The 22,762-nt window shown below is 45.3% G+C and overlaps 1 protein-coding gene across 50 annotated transcripts in view; it reads left to right on the top strand.

Moving 5' to 3' along the window:
* TCF7L2 (transcription factor 7 like 2) overlaps window positions 1-22,762 on the top strand; it is a 282,007-nt gene that overhangs the window by 117,957 nt on the left and 141,288 nt on the right. For 24 of the 50 annotated variants that reach the window (XR_012020586.1, XR_012020585.1, XR_012020582.1 and 21 more), the window contains one exon: window positions 8,599-8,742. The exons of 19 other annotated variants lie outside the window; for them this stretch is intronic. Coding sequence is in view for 26 of the 31 variants with exons in the window: in XM_072805291.1 (XP_072661392.1) it covers window positions 8,599-8,742 (144 nt within the window). In the remaining 5 variants the exon portion in view is untranslated. The remainder of the gene's footprint in view (window positions 1-8,598; window positions 8,743-22,762) is intronic. 7 more of the 50 variants (XM_072805292.1, XM_072805277.1, XM_072805304.1 and 4 more) reach the window with 1 other exon arrangement.

The raw sequence follows: 22,762 nt of genomic DNA, 5'->3' as shown, positions 1-22,762 counted from the left end.
GGAGCTGGTGAGCCTTTCCCCAAATTCTTGCATGCCTTCCCATTCTGAGTGAGATGGTGTCATGGGTTGGTCCCGCCTGCGGGGAACCCATTGCTTTTGAATATCTATATCCTTATATCTTTCCACTGGGATCTCTCTTTTTATAATGTTGGGGAAGAACTTTATTCCAAACGATTTCAACTTAATACATGTTTTTGTGCAATTTGTATAGTGTTTCGTAAACACTGAGAGGGTTGAAAGACCATTTTCTTGTAAGTCTGCCCTCGTCTGCACAGTGGCTCCGCTCCTATACCAGGAAGACCCTCTGGAGTTTGATGTTGTCAGGAAACATATTAGCAGAAAATAGTATGGTATCTAATGCTAATAATTGGTTAGTGGAAATGAGAAAAGAAGAAATGTAATTGGGGCTCCTGTGGTTAACAAGATGTGAATTATGAAAACGTTTCCAGGAGAGATTCCAGGGTTGTTCCAGAAACCTGCTATTTGCATTTTAAAACATTTGGTCTCCACTGACAGGGGAGGAGGGTGGTGTTTATCAACACTGCTTTCTCTTTCAGAGTGAAGCACTCCAAATTTCCTGAGTGGTAGCTAGATAGATCCCCAGGCACACCAGATGCCTGTGTGGCCCTTACGGCCATATTTAGTCCCGTTTTGGCTGCTTGTCTCTGTCTTCATAGGACATATGTTGATTTTGAAGGAGAGGATCTACTGGTAGACCGTGTAAGTCCCAGTCAGTCAGCCCCCTTTGCTCCTCCTGCTTCCTGGATTCTGTACAGTGTTGCTCGTGGTCCCTGGTGACATGATACAGAACCAAGGGCTGGTCTGGGACAAGGAACCCCCCCTTTAGTGGGAATCTCATTAAAGACACAGTGTCACCTGACCCCTGTGGGCTGGACTCCTACCGCTTCCTGCAGCCTGCGGTTCTTGGACCTGAGCTCATGCCTCCTAGTCTTTCCATAGCGGTCACTGCTGGGTACAATACATGGGATTCTATTTTGTGTCTACGCTTGGGAATCAGCTCCTGTTCTCTTGAGTAATTGCTGAGCGGGTTTTGTTCTTGAGCTCAAGGCATTTTTTTTTTTGTCTGGAGAGATTACACTGTTGAGGGCAAGGACTCTTAGATCCACATGCAGGTAATGGAGATGGAGGTTGGTGGCAGGGAGAAGCTTCACTTGCCATGTGCTTGGGCCAGAGTGGATGGAACCTCTGCACTGTCCAAGGAGACAGATGGGAGAGATGCACCAGGGCTCTGCTAGTGTCTGGGTATCCAAGGAATTAGAATAGCCTCAGAAAGGGCTTCGTTGAGCGTTCCAGCAAGGTCTATTAGAAATTCCTTCAGTCTTTTGCATGTCTTGGCTGATTTCCCAATATTAAGGTTAGCCATTCGACATTATTGCCTTTCATAAAGCAAGGCTTTACTTTCCAGTAAAGCCTTGACCATCACTTAAAAAGGTAATTTAGTGTTAATACCAGCTAAAAAATAAAATTATCTCCTTTATTCAGAATTACCCAAGTAAGTTCTTTTTTACTTTATTCCAAACTTTTTTTTTGAAAGATTTTATTTATTTATTAAAGAGACAGAGAGCATGAGAAGGGAGACCGAGCGAGAGAGAGAGAATGAGCAGTGGGACAGGTCAGAGGGAGAGGGAGAAATAGGCCCTGCACTGAGCAGGGAGACTGACACAGGGCTCTATCCCAGGACCCCGGGATTATGACCTGACCTGAAGGCAGATGCTTAACCTACTGAGCCATCGAGGCTCTCCCCCTACTCCAAATTCTTTAAGAAACTATTTTATACTTACTTTTCTTTTGTTGTAAAATACTGTTTCTTTTGTTGTTTATGATACTGTAATGAAAAAAAGCTATGTTTTATCTCCAACTTCTTAATATTTGATATGCAGAAGTATTTTTTTTCTTCCAGAAAACAACACAAGTTGGTAAAATTTTCTTTGAGCCAATAAGCATCTTTCGAAATGATGGTTCAAATCCTCATTCATGATACCTTATCCCTCAAATCTTTTTCTTGGCCATGTATGGCTTTTATCTGGTAAAAGAAAACTTTAGGTATGACCTTTTCTCTTTGGATATAACTGTCTTCAGTAAATATCTCCTCTTATGATACAAGGGCCACATCCAGAACTTGAGGCACATTGGATTTGTACTTAGAGCCATTCGCAGACCTAATGAGTTCCCCTGCTCTGTGTTCTGCTCACCCTGAAGAATTGGAGCCTGTGGGAGGTAGACCAGGCCCTTTGAAGGCACCTTCTAGTGACCTGACAAACTGAGCCTCAGAAATGTGGGCCACACAGCCAGTTAGTGGGTGATAGCGATGACTGCGGCCCTGCCTCTGTTTCTGTGCTGAGGTTGAGAAGACGTGAACTTTGCCTTTTTTTAAAAAAAAGAATAATATTTTATTTATTTATTCATGAGAGACACACGGGCAGAGGCATAGGCAGAGGGAGAAGCAGGCTCCCTGTGGGGAGACCCATGTGGAACTCAGTCCCAGGACCCCGGGAGCACGCCCTGAGCGAAAAGCAGACACTCAACCACTGAGCCTCCCAGGCGCCCCATATGATCAGTTCTTGAAAAATGGTGGTTAATTGGATAAATAATGTAGGACAGTGCAAACATTTACAAAAGAAGTTATGCTACCAACCACCCTGCCAACCCAGGCGCCCTGTGAACTTTGCTTTATAAAAAGACACGTGTAAGGATGGACTTAACTTTCACTTCTTTCGTGTTCATCCTGTTTTGCCTTCCATTTGACTCTGGTCTTTCTCACTGAGATGAGGTTCTTGAGTGACAAGGCAGACTTCACTTCTGCATCCCTTGAACATAGAGACGGTGATCATGTTTGACCCCATGCCAGCTCTGAGCAGGAGGCTCAGGGACAGTGACAGGGGAAGAAGGAATTGCAGTCCTTTGTGTGGCCACTTGCCATTCTTGACTCTAGGCCACTGTCTTCCATAAGTGATGACACTTGCCCACCTTCATGTGCATGCAGGTGTGCACACATGTGCCAACATGTATGTACCTCGCATAGACTCTCACGCTTTGTCACTTGCACACACTCACAGTTTGGAAATGTAACCACAAATAAAAGATGTTGCTTTCTGTTTGCCACGTCAGTGATCATGTCGTGGTTTGGCTTTAATGATAAAAATGGTGACTTGTCTGTCTGTAGCTCTGATTACAGTTTCTTTGCATCTGTGTTAAGTTGTTTGACAACATATTTTGAACGTAATTAGTTCCCACCAAAGTTACCTCACCTTCAGAGGTGAGAATTATTGATGGCGCTTAAAGCATAGAGCAGCATGACCTGTACAGACCTGAACTCTCTTTCCAAGGTGACATGTGTATGTGGGCTTTGGTAGTCTGGGTGGGTGGTTGGATGAGTGGCTGCTATTGCTTCTTTTCTGGCGTCCTTTTTCTACACATGTGTGTATATATATGTGAGTAAATGATTAAGAGATGGGATTTTATGCACTTAGCAATTAAAAAAAATTGTCATTTTGCTTATTGGCTTCTCTAGTGGAATGGCTCTTGCCAGTGCCTTTCTCTTAAATGGATTTCTTTCTTTTTTTCAATTAAAGATTTTATTTAATTATTTGAGAGAGATAAAGCATGCGTGCCTGCATGTGCACACATGAGTAGTGGGGAGAAGCAGAGGGAGAGGGAGAAGCAGGCCACCTGCTGGCCTCTATCCCAGGACCCTGGGATCATGACCTGAGCTGAAGGCAGATGCTTAACCAACTGAGCCACCTAGGCGCCCCTTAAATGGATTTCTTATTCCTCCAAAGATACTGCAGTTTCAAAATAAAATTCTTCCATGTTATATATAGAACCCTGAACTCCCATTTTTAAAGTCTAGTTTTGCTTTGTTCTTCTCTGTGTAGACCTGGGTAGGTCCTTTTATGTCTAGACGTAGAGGTTTAAAATAAAAATGATAAAGAATTTGATTACACAATTTCTAAGATCCATTTCATTTCACAATTCTGATTTCTCTCAGAGACCCAGAAATAATCCTTTCCCTCTTGCTTGGGGGAGGAAACACATAAAAAACACAACTCAAATATATTAAGGTTTTCCAGAGAAACATAACCAATAGTTTTGTGTGTGTGTGTGTGTGTGTGTGTGTGTGTGTGTGTAAAAAGAGATTTATTGTGAGGAATTGGCTTACACAATATTGAAGACAAGCAAGTCCCAAGATCTGCAGTAGGCACAGATGTGGGAGAGCTTTTGATGTCGTCCAGTCTGCGTTCAGAGGCCTGGGAGCCACATGAGCTGACAGTGTAGTTCATGTCCAAAGGCTGGCAGGCTTGAGCCCCTGGAAGAGCCAAGGTTGCAGTTGGAGTCTGAAGGTGTAGAAAAGTTAGTGCTCCACCTGAAGGCAACCAGGCCGGAGAAAGAATCCCTCCTTGAGGGGAGGACCAGGCTTTTGTTATTCAGGCCTTCACCGGATTGGATGAGGCCCACCTATATGAGAGAGGGCATCAGTTTTAGTCTGCCAGTTTTTTTGTTTTGTTTTGTTTTGTTTTGTTTTGTTTTGTTTTGTTTTGTTTTGTTTTATAGAGAGAGAGTAGGGAAGGGCAGAGGGACAAGGAGAAAGAGAGAGTCGTAAGCAGGCTCCACACCCAGCACGGAGCCTGACATGGGGCTCTATCTCACAACCTCAAGATCATGACCTGAGCCAAAATCAAAAGTTGGATGCTTAATTGACTGAGCCACCCAGGGGCCCCTAGTCTGTCAGTTTTAATGTTGAACTTGTCCAAAAAATAGAGAAACACTCAGAATAATATTTGTCCTGAGTATCTGGGCACCCAGTGGCGCACAGTCAGGTCGACACATGAAATTAACCATCACATCAAACTTCTCCGAGACAAAATTGAAAACTTTTGACTTTTTAGGTCTATCTGAAGGGTGGGCTCAGAATTCGCCCAGTAGCTATTGGCCAAATTGAGTCTGAATAACATTATTTCATATACCATCTTTATCTCTTGAGGCTTTAGTATTTTTTAGGGTTTTTGTTTCTTAAATGCTTTGAGGTCCTCTTTCTATACTCTTTTTTATTTTTCCTGGCAAAGCAAATCAGACTTCATTGGGTTTGGGTTCCATTCTACTGTATTAATATTTGAATATTATCCAGCCATTTGTTGAAGGGTGGCCCTAAGCTCAGAAAGAAACAGAACAGTAGAGGACGCAAACATTGTCACAACTTTTTTTTGTGACACATCTTGATTCTTGATCTGTGTGGCCATGCCCAGAACTGGTCAGCACTCTGTGTCATCAGGTGCTGAGTCACCAGTAAAAATGAAACCCGCCACCCGCTCTGTCTGTTTTCTCTCTTGACATGCCACAGTTTCAGACCTTCACCTTGCTCTGGCGAAATGCATCTCTCAGAAGTTCTGTGTCACAGGTGGTGTAGCTGGAGAGAGCTAGGAGGCAGATTTCAGTGCTGTTAAGTATCTGCAGCTCTATCTTTCTGGAGACCACATCTTAAAATAGGTCAGTGTGGCCAGTGGTGTCAGAGGTGTTGTTAGAGGAGCAGGAGGGCTGGATGTCAGTTCCTTCAGGTGTTGTTGTTCAGGGTCCCTCTCCCTGTCCCAGAAAGTGGCCTCAAGCTACATTCATTCTTCTTTCAAAAAGTACCAAGTGCCTACTCCAAAATACTGCCTTATCACAACCCCCCTGGCCTGCCAGGAGCATGAGGCTCACAAGGCCTTCATTTACTTTTTCCCGGAGAATCTCTAGTTTTAGAGATTTGTAGATGGACAATTATTGCAATCAGTCTGGCTTTGGTGACTAGACTGTTCCAGTTAGGATTCCTTTCTCTCAAATTGGCCTGAGCAAAATAAATGTATTGACCCACAGCTCATAACTGAAAAGTGCACAGGTGGCATGCATCAGGCATAGCTGGATCCAGGGGCCTATTTACCAGGCCACCATTTCTTTCCTTGGCTCTGGGTTGATGTCACTTCATGAAAGCAGGTAGAAGTCCAGAGAGAGCTTACCTTCCCCTGTAATTCTGAACCAGTGGTTGTGGTCAGGAGGTGTGGTATGCTGAGTGCAATTGGACTGAGGGGTGCACCTCACATAAACTACGTGGCTTGAGAGGTGGGTGGTACCTTCTAAACAATTCAGGGTATTGCTACTGGAAAAAAGCATGAATGGATGCTGAGCAGAAAACTTGGTGGATGTCTGCTTTTTAATCTTTAGGATCCGTTGAAGAGTTTCATATAAGGGGAGACTCCACTACAGTCCTTTCACGTTACAGAATGATTTTGTATTTCTATATACATTTGCGTTTCTTTATAAGGCATTTTTTAACCCTCCAAAATTTGAAGTGGCTTAGAAGACTTCATATTATGCACAAAGATTGGAAATGAATATTTAAAGGAATGAGAAAAGACAAAAAAGAAAGAAAGAAAAAAAAAGAAAAGCAGCATAGGCCCAGAAGAGAAGATGATGATAAAGTTAATCTCATATGTCTCAAAGCTGGGAGCTCCTATAGAATAATTGCTTAAAGTGATGTGCAGATTTGGCTCTGAGGTTCCCAGGAATGGCGGGTCTGGATCTTAGAGGGTGTATGTGTATGTGTGTGTGTGTGTGTGTGTGTGTGTGTGTGTGTAAGTAACATGTCCTAAGCCACAGGCCCCTCTGGGAGTATGGACCCCGAGGAAAGGCCATGGGAAGATCATAAAGAGGCTGTGGTCTTAGATACATTTCTTCTCCAAAGTCCTCTGGGGCGCCTGCCCTTGGGAGCCTTGGCTCTTTGCTGTCAGCACCGGGTTAGAAAACAAAGCAAACAGACAGGGATTTAAACCTCCATATTGCTGGGTTCCTTCCAGGAACAATCGGAGGGTTAGACCATGTCACCTCTAGTGGGAGACAGTAAGGTGAGTCACCCCTATAACAAGGCAGAGTAGGATTACCTTAATTGTAAAGCTGGGCTGATCTTGAAAATGGACTCCTGCTTGCTTAATGACTCACATTCCTGTTTACAAACGAGTGCTGTGGAGAAATGCAGAATGGGAGGTTCTGTTTCCCAGACGGAGACCAGAGACCTCCGGGCACGGGCAACTAGTGCTTCCTCTGAGGGCTTGGTCTGCCCCTTCTGGGGCGCAGACCTCGGGGCTTCCGGCAATGGTGGCTTTCCAGGGCCAGATCCAGGGACAGCTGCATCCAGCTAGGGCCCTGGGGTAGCACCAGTTTGCTGGTCACATGGCCCCTTCCCCTTTTGGGAGTTCACATGGCCTTGGGATGGGTTTAATCCACCTGGATACTCCCCTGCCCCGCATCAAGGGGGGACCAGGTAATATGGTGACCACGTAAATTGCTCCGGAAATGTGGTTGCTGTTTTATAGAATTTGTCCTTTATTTCCATCGACTTCCTATCTCTCAGAGCCTTTAGCACCCACTGTGCCCCTTCTGCTGATGTTGGGTGAATATCAGAACATAAGATAATTGAGTTTTGTGCTCAATGTCGTAGTCTTAACCTTGAGTTCTTTTATTCAGGATTAAGAAGGGTGAATAATTTATTTATGGCATTTTTTTCCATATAAACCCTTTAAAAACTAGAGTAGAAAAGTCATACATCCATACAAAGGACATAGACATTTTCCTTTTTAAAAGACGGTAAGAATGATACTTCTTTGCTGTAAAATAGCTCTTCTTGGACCCCAGGTCTCTCTTTACGCCCCTAAATTCTCTATCCTGTTTATAGAGCAGTAGTCAACATCTGGATGGGCAACCGAGTCTACACAGCAGCACCATGAGTTGAGTGAGACCTGGTCCATATTCCCCTTCTGCCATTTACTAGCTGTGTGACCTTGGGCATGCTCCTTAACGTCTCTGAGTCAGTTTCCTCCTCTGCAAAATGGGCATGACGATACCTACCTCACAGGGTGGTTGTGAGGAGCTGCAGAAAAACAGGCACATTCCTGTCTAGAGCCCCAAACAGAGTAGGCAGTCAGTGAACTGAAGCCGCTGGCCTGCTGGAGCTCCAGCCGGGCTGAAATGCAGTGCAGCACATACTTCTTGAGCACTCAAGCTGTGTGCAGCCAGGTGTTTCCCAGAGGTCCAGAGATGTAAGCGTAGCCACCTCTCCGAAAAATGGTAGAGGGGCAGAGGGGGAGGTGACCAGAGAGATCCTCAAGTAGCTCCCGTATTGGGTGGAACCATATGTAATTGCGTTTTTGTAGGGTAGAAATACCAGCAGTATCACGTGGCTTAGATGAATAGAGGATTCAGTAAGGTAAGTTGAGAGAGAGAGAGAGGGAATGCTGGCCAGCTGGGCCGCTGGAGCAAGCAGCGGCCGCGTCCCCTGGGGGAAGGCTGGGCAGAGGGGGGCACAGCGGGCAGGGATGCAGCGGAAAAGCTGCGCATAGAGGAGGCTGTGCTTACGGAGGGGGCCCGAAGCTAGAAGCCAGGGAGGTGGAAGAGTCCTGGGGTCGCCACGGGAGCCAGAGTCCTCCTTGCTTGGAGTTTGCCGAGAAGTGTGGGGTCAGGGAAGCAAGTCCTGCTGGGGACCGTGAATACCTCGGTGACTGCGTCCCCCTCCCTCCCAAGCCTCACTCTGTTCCCGTTTCTTCCTGGCAGCAGTGCCCCCTCCCTTGCTGCACTCAGGGACATGACTGTCAGCACTTCTACCCCCCCTCAGACTTCACTGTCAGCACTCAAGTCTTCAGGGACATGAAAAGGAGCCACTCCTTACACAAGGTTGGGGAGCCCTGGTGTTTGGAGGTAGGTCCCGGAGCAGAACGACGGTATGAGATGAGCTAGCTCTGAACTGAAACCACCCATCCAAAGTTTGCTTTGTGCCAGGGCAGGGCCCCTGAGTGCGCCACGGCCCTGAGTTCCCGGCATCTTGCTGTCCTGTCGGGTGCCATGCTGTCTGGGTGTCGTGATCACTGATAGGTTTATCATAGCCATAAGGATGCCAGTTTACGAGGAAAGGGTGGAGGGTGGTGCTCCCATGAACCCAAGGTGCCCGGCTCCCAGGAAAGGCCACACGTGGTCCAGTGTCCTGTGTGGCTTCTGTGAGAAGGATGAACTCTGTGTTATCCCATTCAGCTTGACCCCCAGGAAATGCTTTCCTGGCACATTCCACAGCTCCCAGGAGAAAGAGAAGTTATTACCTCAATTTTGCCTTTGTTCTGAGTTATTTAGAACTTAGAGATTCTCTTGGAGAATTCAGGGTGCCGAGAAATGCCCAGTCCTCTGCAGTGATACCTTCCTGAGGCAGCCGTGAATGGCTTTTCTCGCAGACGTGGCTGTCCAAGGACGGGAAGCATTGTTCATTTCCTTTAAATCATTCAATACGATGTCAGTACCCCACACTGCTCCATGCTTGGGAACGACAGTTCTCTTCAAATCAGGAATCCCAAAGAATAAAGACTGTGTAGATCATGCTTTCCTTCTCAGAAAAGCAAAAGTCAACACAGATGATAAATTTTTTAAGGAACTCTATAAGACTTAAATGGCAAATGATTTAGTATTAATATTAGTTTTTTTTTTTTCAAAAGAAAAATGAATATTTAAGAGCCAATTAGTGAGACTTCTATCCTTTAAAACCATTGATACTCTACCTACTACGTGCTGGGTGCTGTGTTGGGCATTAGGGCCTAATATTGGGAAGCATTTCTTTCTCATCATTCTTGTTTCTGGACTTTAAAGATGTTTCACAAAATTGGAATTGGACCTTACAATAGTTTGGTATTTTCTTCTCACTTGACGTGACACCAAGGATGCTTCCGGACACTACAACGTGTCTTGATTCTGGTCGGTGACTTCATGTGTTAGTGTCTTGCGGAGACCTTCCTATGTAGAGGGGCCCCCCTTTGGCCAGATGTGAATAAAACTGAGGATGTTTCTGGTCCCTTCCTCATCCACTAATGGTGCCTGTACTCAGACTTCCTGGAGCCGGTGAATGCAGGAAGCCCATGTCCTTTGATGGATCTGGGCGTGACAGGACAGGGAGGCCTTCTTCTGTGCAGGAGCCTTGGCCTGAGAGAAGCCTTTCCTCAGCAGCTGCCCACTGGTCCAGCCTTTAACAAGCGTGGCGGCTGGTCCTCTGGCCACAGATGATAAGGCCCTGCCGCACATGGCTGTCCCTCCACCAGGGCCTGGCAAATGGTAACTCATTAATCTTTGGTCAGAGTTATGAGGTAGATAAAGGAGAACCAGGCACCCATTTTGAGTATGAGGAAAATAAAACAGGAAGACCGGGTTTCTTCCTTATAACTTGAGATCCTTGATGCTGGTGACTATGTTCATTTCTTGGCTCTGCCCTCAGGACACAGAAACATCTCGGGGAAGCACCAGTCCACCCCACTTCCAGGATCAGGTCTAAGTCTCTGAACTGTGAATAGGCCAGACACACAGACACCGCCCATGAGCTGTAGGAACTTGGACAAAGTTACCCAGCTTCTGTGCCTCAGTTGCCCTGCCGGTGAAGGGGAATCACACGTGGGCAGCTGTGAGCACCCAGTGAGTCGAAGCGTACAAAGTAGGGCTTGGCCGGAGGAGCTGGGGTCCAGCACGAGCCCTGGGGCATCACATGCTGAGAGTGTGTCCGTGTGAGGGGCCAGCCCCTGCTGGGCAGCTCAGTTGGACAGCCTGCTTTGCCGGAGGCGTTGGCACGGCATCGCTAGTTAGGTATCCCCTGTAGTACTTTCTACTTCACGAATCGTGGGTGAGGGAAACCCCGATCCACAGCGTGGGTGTGCTAGGGGCGGCTCTGGTAGCGTAGTGGAAACCACATGAGATGGGAGGCAGAAGTAGGATTGAGTGCACCTCTGTTGGCAAGAGGCTTTACCCCTCTGTGACACACCCCCTGTGTCTGTAAAAGGGGATGGGCGTGGAACACCTGCCCAGCCTGCTTCCAGGGGGCACCAGAGCAAGATTTTACACAGCATCTCCTATGGGCCAGGCGCTCCTGTAAGCGCTTTGCTTATAGTTACTCTTCAGAACCTGAGGACCATCCCAAGAGGGAGATGCTGCGATCCCTTCTAGCAAGGGAGCCACAGGGAGGTGTAGCAACTGCTTGGGATCACACAGCACAGGGGCAGAGCCATAAAACTGCTGTTACTGAAGACCACGGCAATAGCCCATGGTTCCGAGTCTTCCATACCAGCCGTCCTCCACTTGCTAAAGGACATATGTCAGTCCTTCTCAGGGGCTGGGAGGAAGCTTTTGATTTGGGACATTCGGAGTCCAGTTTCTGCTTTACCACCACCACATTCGGGTCACTCTCTACCCCAGCCAGACTGAACTTTCAGTTTCCTCCCTCTTTTTTCCTTGCAAGTTGGCTGGATTCTGTTATTTCAGCCCTGTCCTCCAGGGAAGTAAGGTTGGTGGACCAGTTGAGTAAATATGACTAAGAAAGTCAATATCCACCTGGGCAGGCGTGAGTCACTTTTTTCTAGTTAGCTATTCATGTACATTTTTAAAACTAGCCACACAAAGTCATTGCATTGGGGCTATTAACATGTTTAATAGTGACAATAATAGGGTGTGACCTGTGGCATAAGTGCATTCAGATAAGAAAGAGTGTTTTTTCCTGTAATTGCTTAGTTAATACCATTTTCACGGAAATGCTTGCAACAACCTTTTAAAAAGTTCTTTGTCTGAATCTTTTCCCTTATTCCTTGCTTCCTCCTTTTCAGAGGTTCTACAAATTTTTCCTGATCAGTGGCCGACGATTAGCAAGATGGCACGCTCTGTCCCTTTTGATGTTTTGGGTGACTTACCTTTTTGGTGATGTTGAGCCTATTTTTATTTTGTATTTAGGGATATGGGAGTGAGTGTGTGTGTATGTGTGTATTTGGGGTGCACCTTATTATTGTTGATGCTTATTAATCTCTCAACTTACACATTTAAGGAAAAAAAAGAGACATCTGCTCACTTTGCAAAGCTAGTTGCACAGACAGGGAGTGAACCATTTTGGTGAAGGAGGAAATGAAACTTTTCTTAGGTTTATTAGACCACATCCTATAAATCTGTGGCTTATTATATGTCTGATTTCTGAAAAGCATGGCATCACAGCTGAAGTTTTATTTTTGCTTGTTAGTCATTGAAACAAATATAGATATTGCTTCATTTCCTTGGTACTCTATTTTTCAATACACATTATGTATGGAAAATCTGGATTTACACAACAAAGTACATTAGAGGGGAAGTCTTTGCTTTATAAATCTCTGCATTGGAACTTTGCTAGCATTCTTTTATGCTAGAATGTTTAATTTGTCTTCCTACTCTGGATTGCATAGAGAAGCAATGAGAAAACAGTAAAAGTTCTTCTCAAAGGCAATGTTAATATTTTGACAGACTTCCTTTCAGTCTTTTAAGAGATGTGTTTAGAAAATCATAGGCTGGCTCATATCATATTATATGCAGTTTTCTGTTTATTTTACATCTCTCCAGATGGGAGCACTTTCCTACGTATTCCATGAAGAGTCTTTGTAACACTTCTAATGGTTGCCCATTCTACATGTGGGTATCCCCTCATAGGCTTAGTCATGGCCCTACTGCAAACAAACTATTTCTAAAATTCCACTGTTACAGTGTAGCTGCATTGCACATGGAAGCAGATGTGAGTTAAAAATGATGAGGGCAAAATGACCCAGACAGTCCATACTGCCCTCATGATTAGTATGACCCATAGCTTCATGGGTACAGCCCTGGATCATTCTGTGCTGGCCGACCAGCAGGTTCATCCCCCCGGCCCAATTCATTCTCAGGATGAGAACACTCGTGAGACCACCGGTGTTGTTACTTCTATCTCTCATTCTCTCCTTGCAGAACTTCCTTGTTGAATTCTTCCGGGTCCAATGAATGCATCTCTTTCTGCCTGTGAACCACCCCAGTAGTAGAACTGGACCCTGTCATGGCCCACTTGGAATTTCTAGTGCCTCAGTGAAAGCACATTCCCAGTGCGTTGCGATGTAGTCTGTCTCCTACGTGATTGACACAGCTTGGACAAAGCTTGGACAGGGAAACTGGCCCAGGGAGGGAGGGAGAGGATCATTCTAGGTCCCGATTCCCATGAAGTTGGCCATTCCTTGGACCCAATGCCGTGAATGCTGTTCTCTTCACGTCTTACTCTTGTCCTCTCACCCTCTGAGGCTGGTATACAAAGTTGGCAGCCCCGGCCAACCCAATGCACGGGGTTTCTCTGAGGAGCTCAGCCCTGTGGAAGATGCAGGTGTTCCCTGCCCTGTGGCCATGCCTCTTGGGCTGTCTGACGTCTACCAGGGTGCCACAGGCTATATCACGGCTCTTATCTTGGTGACTACCTCTCTTTTCCCCATTCTTTGTGAGTCACCTGTTTTCTTGGCCTCTCGTGTGACAAAGGTCATTAATAGAGAAGACTTGACTTTTGATGCGTGACACGTTATCACCCACACGGTTTATTGTTTTGGGTCCTCCCCTTTTGTAATTCTGTTAGGTGACAGATCACTTTTTAATGGGCTAACCTGTGTCCAGGGAGAGTTTAAATTAGCCTTCAGATTTTTTTTTTCATTCCTTAGAGGTGTCTCCCCCCCACCCCGATCAAATGACTCAGTCAGTACTTGGAGAGAGGGAGTGGATGCTTCCCACTAATGGTTGTGGGAACCTGTCACATCATTCATTACCTGTCACATCAGTCTCTGTTGTGATATCTCTGTCTCTGGGTCCTTTCTTATTATTGGTGTCTTTAATGATGCCATGGAGGTAGATGTTTGGAAATTGAGAACAGGTAAGAACCGTAGTTGTGCCCAGACTCTGGAGCTGGCTGCATTTATTCATTTTTATTAAGGGCAGTTACTGTCAAAGTAGGAAATCTGAGTTTTAATCTTTCCTTCTCAGGACAGTCCTACGCACCTTATTCAAAAGGTATTTCTTACATCAGGTGCAGCTAGTTCAGCAGGAGGCAATACTAAGAAATCATGTTCCGTCCTTTATTGCACTCATTTCCACCCTTCTCACATGGTAGCTCTGAAAGTCCCCTTTAAGCCTTTTAGTATTAAAAAAAATACAGGAGCGAAAAACTTTTCTTTCTTTGACTTGCTTTGGGGAGGAAGGTGATAGAAGTGGCTTAGTATCCTTCGCAGGGGCACATGCTGGTACTGGCTGGCTGGCCTTTCTGTGGCGGTCCTTCTCCAATCAGTTGCTGGGCCCTCGACTTGAGCTGAAAATGAGGAAGGAGGTGACCTTTGTACAGCTGCAGGGTTTTTGACTTTTTGTTAGAAAACTCCCGGGGCTTGTGTGCCTGTCTCTGTGCACACGCACGTGTCTGGGGCCATCCCCTCGCCCCCAAGCACAAGTGCACAGCCAGCTCTGTAACCAGTGCAGCAGGAGACAAACATTTTTCTCTGGGCAAGTCCGAGTAAGAGGCCTGTTTGTGCTCACAGTGAAAATTTCTGTTTTGGCAAGTCAGTTCCTTCTGACAAGGGGAGGAACTCAGGTCACCAGAAAAAGAAGGTGAGAAGCAAGGAAGGTGGGCAGGAATTGGGGTGACAGAGGGTGCGCAGCTGCCCCCCCTGGATTTATGTCCCAGCCCCACCAGTCACTGTGTCTGCCAAGCTCTGCCGGAGCCCCTGCATAGCAGCACCATGCCCCAGCAGTGGCCCCTCGCTGCTTAGGAAAACAGACTTGGCAGGAGAGGATGTTGGGTTGCACGTGAGCTATGGGGCTGGAGCACAGGGATCAGGGGAGCTCTCAATCACTGCTGCTCAGCCTGGCTCCCCACACCGGGTTTCTGGCAGGGCAGGTGGTTCACTGGGAGACCGGGTGACAGGTGAGAGGTCCCCTCTTCATGGGAAATGAGGAGCTGCTCCACCAGAAAGTAGAAGTAACTTGTAACCATCTGGAAGGACATCTAGGTTGTTGGTTGTTCACAACTCTGTCTCTTGGATGTTTCTTTGCTCTTTCCACTTTTCCAAGAACACATGAGAAAGGTGGGTGGAGGCTGGCAGAGGAGGACAAAATAGCTTGTGGCATCTTCTATGGGCTTTAGAATGCACGCAGTTCCTCAGGGAAGTGGAGCAGTTCTGGGCCTATGGCTCTCATGATGCCTGAATCTGTTCACTTCTCAAGGGAATGGGATGGGACCCTCCTTTCTCCTTGGCCCTGTCCTGCTTTGGACAGCAAAATGTACTCAGGTCAGACTCCTGGGGGGAGCATTCTTCATTGCAGTTTTCTTGGCTGGGTCACCTACAACTGTCTATTTTTCAGTTTTGCACTTATTACATATGCTTTTGTGCTCTGATTTCAGATGTGGGGATCAAGTTTCTTTGGAGATGTAGCATTAAAAAAAATACACATGCAACATAAACAGTTAATCCTTGAACAACATGGATTTGAACTGTTCGCGTGGGTCTACTTCTATGTGGATTTTTTTTTTTAATAAATCCAGTACAGTACTCTGAAAGTATTTTCTCTTCCTTACAATTTTCTTCATAACGTTTTCTCTTTTCTAGCTTGCTTTATTGTAAGACTATAGTATATAAAACCTATGACAGAAATACATGTGTTAATTGACTCCTTGTGTTACCGATACAGCTTTTGGTCAACAGTTGGCTATTAGTAGTTAAGTTTTGGGAGAAGCAGAAGTTGCATGTGGATTTTTAACTGTGTAGGGGGCAGTGTCTCTAACACCCTCACCTCCGGTTGTTCAAGGGATTAACCATATTTTAAAATCTATCATCCAGCAAAATTGACTAATCTTCTGGTCTACAGTTCAATGAATTTTAGCATCAGTTTGTATTACACCTTATACACACCTTCATGCTGTTCCTTAGTCACAGGAAATGTTTATTTTTTTATCATTTCTGCCATTTGAAAGGTAATGTTGACTTGATTCTCTCTTTGAGAGGTTAATTTTTCACTGTTGATTGTTAGATTCTCTGCTGTTCCTCTGTGCCTTCAGCAAAAGCAATGTTCTTCAGCAAAAGAAATGTAGCCGTGGTTCCTTGGTTGTCAGCATGTTGGTTATTGACGAGTCTTGGTTGGATTTTCTGGCTGTTCTTGCCCATGTACCCAGTATGCTTTGGGCCACTCTGTGGATTATGGAGAATTCAACCCAATTCTGACAGTGGCCAAAGACAAATACAATTAATAAGGATATAGAATATATGTTATTGCTAATTATATAGGCAGCAATGAAACAACTTTGGGATTATTCTGCTTTGAATTACCTATGTTATTCTTTCCCAGATGTCAGGACAGATGATCAAACTTTGAGCATAATGTATAAAGTGAAGATGGTGCCTTTTTTATAGATTTTATTGACCCAACATGATTTCTCCCAGACTGTTTTCACTTGTCTTGTTACTTAGGTGAAAGCAGGAATTGAGCGCTTCCAGGATCATCAGTGAGGGCATCCCAGCTATGCTTTGGGACAAGCATGGGAAGCCCAGAGCTACCATTTCACCTTTGGTGGTTCAAAGCTCATGCTTTCTTAGGGAAAAGTGAAATGCAGGGACATGTGTGTGATGGAGGGTCCTGTGTCTGTGCCTGTCCTCTTGAGAAATGAGCAGAGGTGACCCCAAAGGTCCCCTGCTCAGAGTGTCACACTTGACTGGACAGCAGATGATGCCTTTGCTGTGGATTCTGCTGGGGAAGGTACGAGCAATTGTACACATGTAAATTCTTGTGTCATCTAATTCCTGTCTCTGTAATTACTTGGAAACTTGCCATTGCAGCCAGTTGACAAGTGGGAACGGTGACCCAGCACAGAAAGCAGAAATTATGGGGGAGGTGACATCCAGAAACACTGTCATAGCTCTCCTTCTGGCTTTCTGGCATCCGAAACATCATTAGAGTCAGGAAAAGAGACTCCTCTCTCTTGCCAGGCTAAAAGAGTCTCTCAGAGTTTGGTAGACTCGGGGCATTATTCAGCTAAGAGGAGCGAGTTTTGCTGATAAAAAACTACCATTGTCAGGCAACAGGTTTCTGGAGAAGAAACGTCCTCAAGGGGATGGAGAACGGTTTTCATTTAAAGAACACAATGATACCACCACACAGCAAAGCAACGCAAGCCTGGGTACCTAGGCAAAACAACAGGAGCAAAGCAGGTTAGAAACAAGTTGCTTTTCCGCATCGGGATTGAGCTGATAGGGGACTTGAGACAGCCAGCAGTGGCGTTATTTTCACAAGTGGTGCAAGTGGGGCCTGGGTGCCCTAACTCCCCAACGTGCCTCCAGGAGAGCGCATTGATTGCTCAGCTCTCCTCTGAAAGTACTCGCCATTTGTCTGAGTGACGTTGGAAGCATTGTATCGTTTCTACAAACACACACATGAGAAGGTTTATTTTTTTTTATTGGGTGACAGATCGCATGTTAGGGCACTAAAAGATGAAAGCACTAAATATTTGCTTTAGAGAAACACAGTGAAAGATTCTCTCATCCTCCCAACTGAAAACGGATGGGCTTAGAATTCCATTAACAAAATTGACTGCCTGCAGTTACACTTGCCTCCCTCTAGGCATGATTAACAAGTGGGGTAGAAAGCAAGGTTGGACAGTGGAGGATGCTACTGGATTCTTTTAAAGGTTGAGTGGAACAGGTTCGTTTTGTGCAGATGGGGGTCCAGGTTAGCCCCAAAGAAACTCCTGCCTTCTTCTTCACGTTAATCTCCTCCTCCTGGGTCTTGAATAGCAAGGTCTTCCCATTGGATTTCCTCTCCATGAAAAGGATCTACGTGTTATTCCAGCTTTTAAGGTCGATGGTAAAATCATAATCCTTGCAAGCTTTTTTGGTAGGAGACAGCTTACCTTAAAAGAGAGAATGTCATTTTGATACTAGGGGTATGGTTATTGCAGAGCCTGCTTCATGGAATGATTAGGAGGAGCCTGAGTCCAGATTCCATGAATTCAAACTCTGGCTTTGCTCGTGGCTTGCTGAATGACCATGTGCATTCCTGAGGCCCATCTAGGTCTGAGTTTTTCCATTGATAAAACAGGGACATTTTTGTACCTACCTTCCATTTCTTGGGGAGATTTCAGTGAATTTATGTGTGTAAGGCAGATGACTTACATGGAGCCTGGTAAACATCTGTCAACATCAGCTCTTCACTTATTAATTCTCAGTGGGTATTTTCTAATTCATCTCTTTGCTGGGAAGAAAGGAACGTGAACTCGCTCCCTGGTAGGGGGTGTGGTTTAGTATTAATACTTACCCACCATTTGTTAAAAATCTGGTGTTCCTTGGGCCCTGGCTCCAGTGTTTCATAATATTCTTGGTTCATCCTTACAGCTAGTCCATGAGAGAAAAACTAATATTGTTCCCATTTTACATATTAAATAAATAAATAAATAAATAAATAAATAAATAAATAAATTTTTATATATGGTTCTGGTTATGATGGTTTTCATATATTCACCCACGTAAGCCTCTCAATAGATAAGAACCATTGTCTTCATTTTTAAAAAGAGGGACATTGTGACACAAAATTAAAAAAAATAATAATGTCTTTAGTTCCACTGAGAGTAATTGGTTAGGGGCTGGGATTTAAAGACCGGGCCTTCATATGTTCACAAAGGCAAGGCGCTCACCTCCCCATTGCACTGTCTTCCTCCGTTCTGTAACGTGCATGGGCCTGGCTCACCGCTATCACGGATGGGAAGCACTGAGCAGACGCACAGATGCTCTCCAGATACGCCAGTTTATGATAGTTGGAAAGAAAAATCTTTATTACCGGAAGTTGTGGCTTCTGAGTCTCTTGGCAATTGGCAGCATAGATTTTTGTGTTGTTTTGTTTTGTGTGTGTGGTTTTGTTTTTTAAATAATTAGAAACAGTTAGACTCTTGTTACCACCCACAGTAAAAATTGCTTGGATCCCGCAAATTAAGGGAAAAAAAATTAGGCCACTTGGTGGAATGATTAAAACAGAGGCTTTAAAGAGGAAAGTTTATTTTTGCAGAGTGAGCTTTAGATGTGTAAATGCTGAGGATCCCCCGATTTTCACCTCCTCCTTTGTCTAAATTCAGAATCAAATAATGTTAAAGGTGGTTGCTAATGAGGGGAGGGATTCAGTGCAAGAGGACTCTGGGAAGAAACCCACATTTTTTGGTACTTGTTAATGGTATGTCTTTTGTGTGAGTGGGTGTGAGGACCAGAGCATAAAGCATATATTTGCACAGCGTGTGGTCCTTTCTGCTGCATTCCACTCCCCATGATGGTGGGCTAAGCCAGGAGGAGGAGAAAAAGCAGGAAGCTTTGACACAGCTTCAACAGTTTCCACTGTATGGACCTCATCCTTGAGATCAGAGCAAGCCAGACCTCTTCCCAGGTCAGGAGGACTGAGTCAGCACAGCCGGGACTCTGTTACTCAAGCTGTGCCCCAACTTGGGTGTGAACGACAGTCATGCCCCTGTGTGTCTGTTGTTCCCCTGACTCACCCTCCTGAGATTGAGGGCCATGGTCAGAGCTGGTACCTTTAGTCAAGTCAGATGTGCTGTCCATTAGAGAACCTTTACCCCCTCCCATGTCCACCAGACCCTTCCTTGGAGTTTCAAGACTCTGAGTGGTCACATTAGTAAAGAGATGATTTCCTAATCCTCATGGGAGCCCTAAGGATTTGTCTTTGTGAAAGAAGGAACATCCTGCTGGAGGGGTATCTGTCTGTGTGTCCCATTTTAAACCACATTGCTTTTGACTTCTCTTCTATGATGATTCCCAGGCAACCTCCTCTTGCCATCCTGACTTGTTTAAATTTATGGGTTGTTGGCAAGCAATTTTTTTTTGATGCTATTCTTCTCCGAGCCAGAGGCCAAGATCCCTTGTGGAGCAGTGCCTGAATTTAATAGATGTCATCTGGACACTAGGGAGGGGCACAGAGAAGTATGGGAGGAGAAGTCTTAGAAGTGAGATTCTATCCCTGGTGTGACCAGCTCCCAGCCTCTTCTTTATCCCTGTCAGGGCAATGCATTCAGAGTAATTTTTTTGGTGGTACCACATGGTATTGTGTACAGCACCCTACAGTGTTTGGACAAAGGGTACGGTGTCTTAGTAGGCTTGCAGACAGCCGAAAAAGTACATGGTAAGCTCCCCTTTCAACTTCGTCTTGAGTGTCTCAGCATTATTGAGCCCTACTCCTGGTTGTTTACAATGCCTGAACATCTGTCCATATCTTTTGCAATATTGGGTGACACTCCAAGAAGGCTTATTCTCCTCTTCTGACTGGTTGGGGACTGGGTTCCCAGGCCAGGTTCTAAGGTAGACAAGACCGTACCATCTCATTAGCTTGGCAGATGAGGATTAAAAGGGGACTAGATGTTCTGGACTCAAGCAGGGTTGCAGGGGAGGTTTTCAGACATCAGACTTCTGGCTGAGCTGTCACAGAGGCCATTCACTTGACTCCATGAGACAGGCATCTACTGCTTCTGCACACCAATTACGAAAAAACCTTAAAAACAGCTCTTGCGGACTCTCAGGATAACACAACAGGGACGCCAGCTCTTAGGACGGCCCCAGGCCCATATAGCGTACTGTTACTGAATGCTTCTGAACCAGGTGCTGTTTGGGTGCTGGGGATAAGGGTAGGAGCAGGATGGATTGAGTCCACCCTGGAGTCTGCTCCTTTTTGAGGCATCATCAGAAGTGGCCTCCAGCGCCACTGGAGAAATCAGAACTCCCTCAATGGTTGCATCTTTCCACCTTGGTGTGAATGGCCTTGGAAGTGAGGCTGCCAAAGAAAGCTGTGTTAAAGGGGGTGTTTTGTGGACAAGTCTGCCTTTGGAGTTTGGGGAGTTACCATGCCTGTGGTTCTGACCATAGCCTAGATGCTGCCAGAGGTTATTTCTCTGCTTCTTCACTCCTCATTTCTGCCTGGTGACCAGGAGGATCATTTTGGTCCCATCCACCACCCACCCTCTCCTCTCTCCTCTTCCGTTTGGCCCACCAAATGGGATATCTCACCACATATCTGTTCTTGCTCATTCAACTTGGAGTTCTTTGCTCTGCCTGTCTTCCAACCACAGATCTCTACTACTATACCCACCTGTCTGTGAGGCACATCCTCTGTGGGCTCCAGCCAGGCCAGAGTCTGAGCAGTGTCGCCTCTTAAGGCTTAGAAGGAGGGGAAAACAACGGAATTTGGAGAGCACCATGAGCTGGAGCTATTTAGAATAGGGCAAACAATCTTCAGTGCTCTGGGGATCAGTGTTTTTAATTTGGTTCTTGATTTATTAAGAAAATATGTGGTCTCCAGGATTAAAAAATAAATAAATAAAGGCTCCCTCAGGAGATTGGCTGGGACTGCCTTGTGGGTAAAGAGATAGTAATAAACTGAGTATTACCTAACAGGTAGTAGCAGCTCTTGGTAAGATCATTGTGCACATGGACCTGGGCTTCTGGTGCAAGACAAATAAAGTAAGTCAGGTTAGAGAAATGGACTCGAATGCCATAATATATTGGCACAAACTATGCCTGGAGCATCTATAACCACAACCAGAAAGCAATTTGTTCACCGTGGTCAGGGTGGGCAGGTTGGTAGAATCAGTTATAAAATTGTAGGTTTATGAGAAGTGACTGGTAATAATCAAAGCTACCTTGTCCTGTCCAGTCCTTTCTGTAAACCTAGGGAGACTGAGGCCTGGACAGGGAAGAGATGGCTGCCAGAAGGTGATGCAGTTACATGTAATGTAGCTGGATCATGCTAGAATCAAGGCTAGAGTCTGGACCTCTTGGCTTTTCTCTTTCCATTATGCCAGCTCTGATTGAAGGTGGAGTTTGACTTTGTGAACCATCCCCGTTGAGTGCCATTAACTTTAAGCTTTTTCTAGATTAGTGTGTGAAGGTACGTGTGTTCAATATGAATTCACTTATTTTCCACTTGAGAAATCCTCATTTTCTGGGATGCCCTGGGTGTTGACATAATGATGATCAGGAGGCCCGTGATGGTGATGACTGTGGACTGATAAATTATCTATTGGAGGTTAACTAGGAAGAGGTGAGTTGGAATTCACACATAAAGAGTGTTGGAAACTTTCCCAGCAATGGATGAGCTTTAGCAATACATAGAAAAAACCAGATATTCCCATTCATTTGTGTTTTGTTTTGTTTTCATTTGTGTTTTGAATGCTGGAGGAACAACTAGTTTTTGGCAGGGAATTTTATCTTCCTATAGAATCTGCACCACCTTCTTTCCCAGAGGAGTGGTGGTTGGAGATCCTTTTACAGTGTTGCTTTCTGGGTTTTTGTTAAAAACGCAGACATAGAAATGTGTAAAAATGCTTCATTGAAAACAAGTCTGACACCAATACTGTGTGATAAAACTTGGAAAGTGTCCAGGTTGGGGATCTCCAATACTTGAACTCAAAGCAAGGATGACTGAGTGGATCACAGTTAAGAACAAATTCGAGTTTCCTGGTGATTTTTAAGTTTTTGCTGAGAGTTGTTCTGCCCCTTGCGGTCCTGTGTCCTATAACTGGGAACAAGCTGATGTCCTGCCTCCCAAGTTCAGCAAGTTTGTTTTGACTTGCAGCCCATGATGGGAGTGAAGCTCTCATTATGTAATGTTAAACTGGGCCCGGAATGTCAGCTGGGCTAGGCCTGCCAAAGCTTGAAGAGTTGGTTGGGAATGGGCTATGTTTAGTATGATTAATCCAACTTGGCTGGATAAAGGGGTGGGTGGGTGTCTCTCTGAGAAGGGAGGTATGACTTGTGCTATTTCGAGTCTTAGTATTTAGTGTAAACTCCGTAGACAAAAAAAAAGTTGAGCCTTATGACCAACATAGTTAAAATCAGGGCTGTTGATTGATACCCAAGATTACTATAGA

This window comes from Canis lupus, chromosome 29 (genome assembly GCF_048164855.1).
Source record: "Canis lupus baileyi chromosome 29, mCanLup2.hap1, whole genome shotgun sequence".
Lineage (NCBI taxonomy): Eukaryota > Metazoa > Chordata > Mammalia > Carnivora > Canidae > Canis > Canis lupus.
The sequence above is the reverse complement of the archived record's forward strand: the minus strand, read 5'-3'. Positions and strand labels throughout refer to the sequence as shown.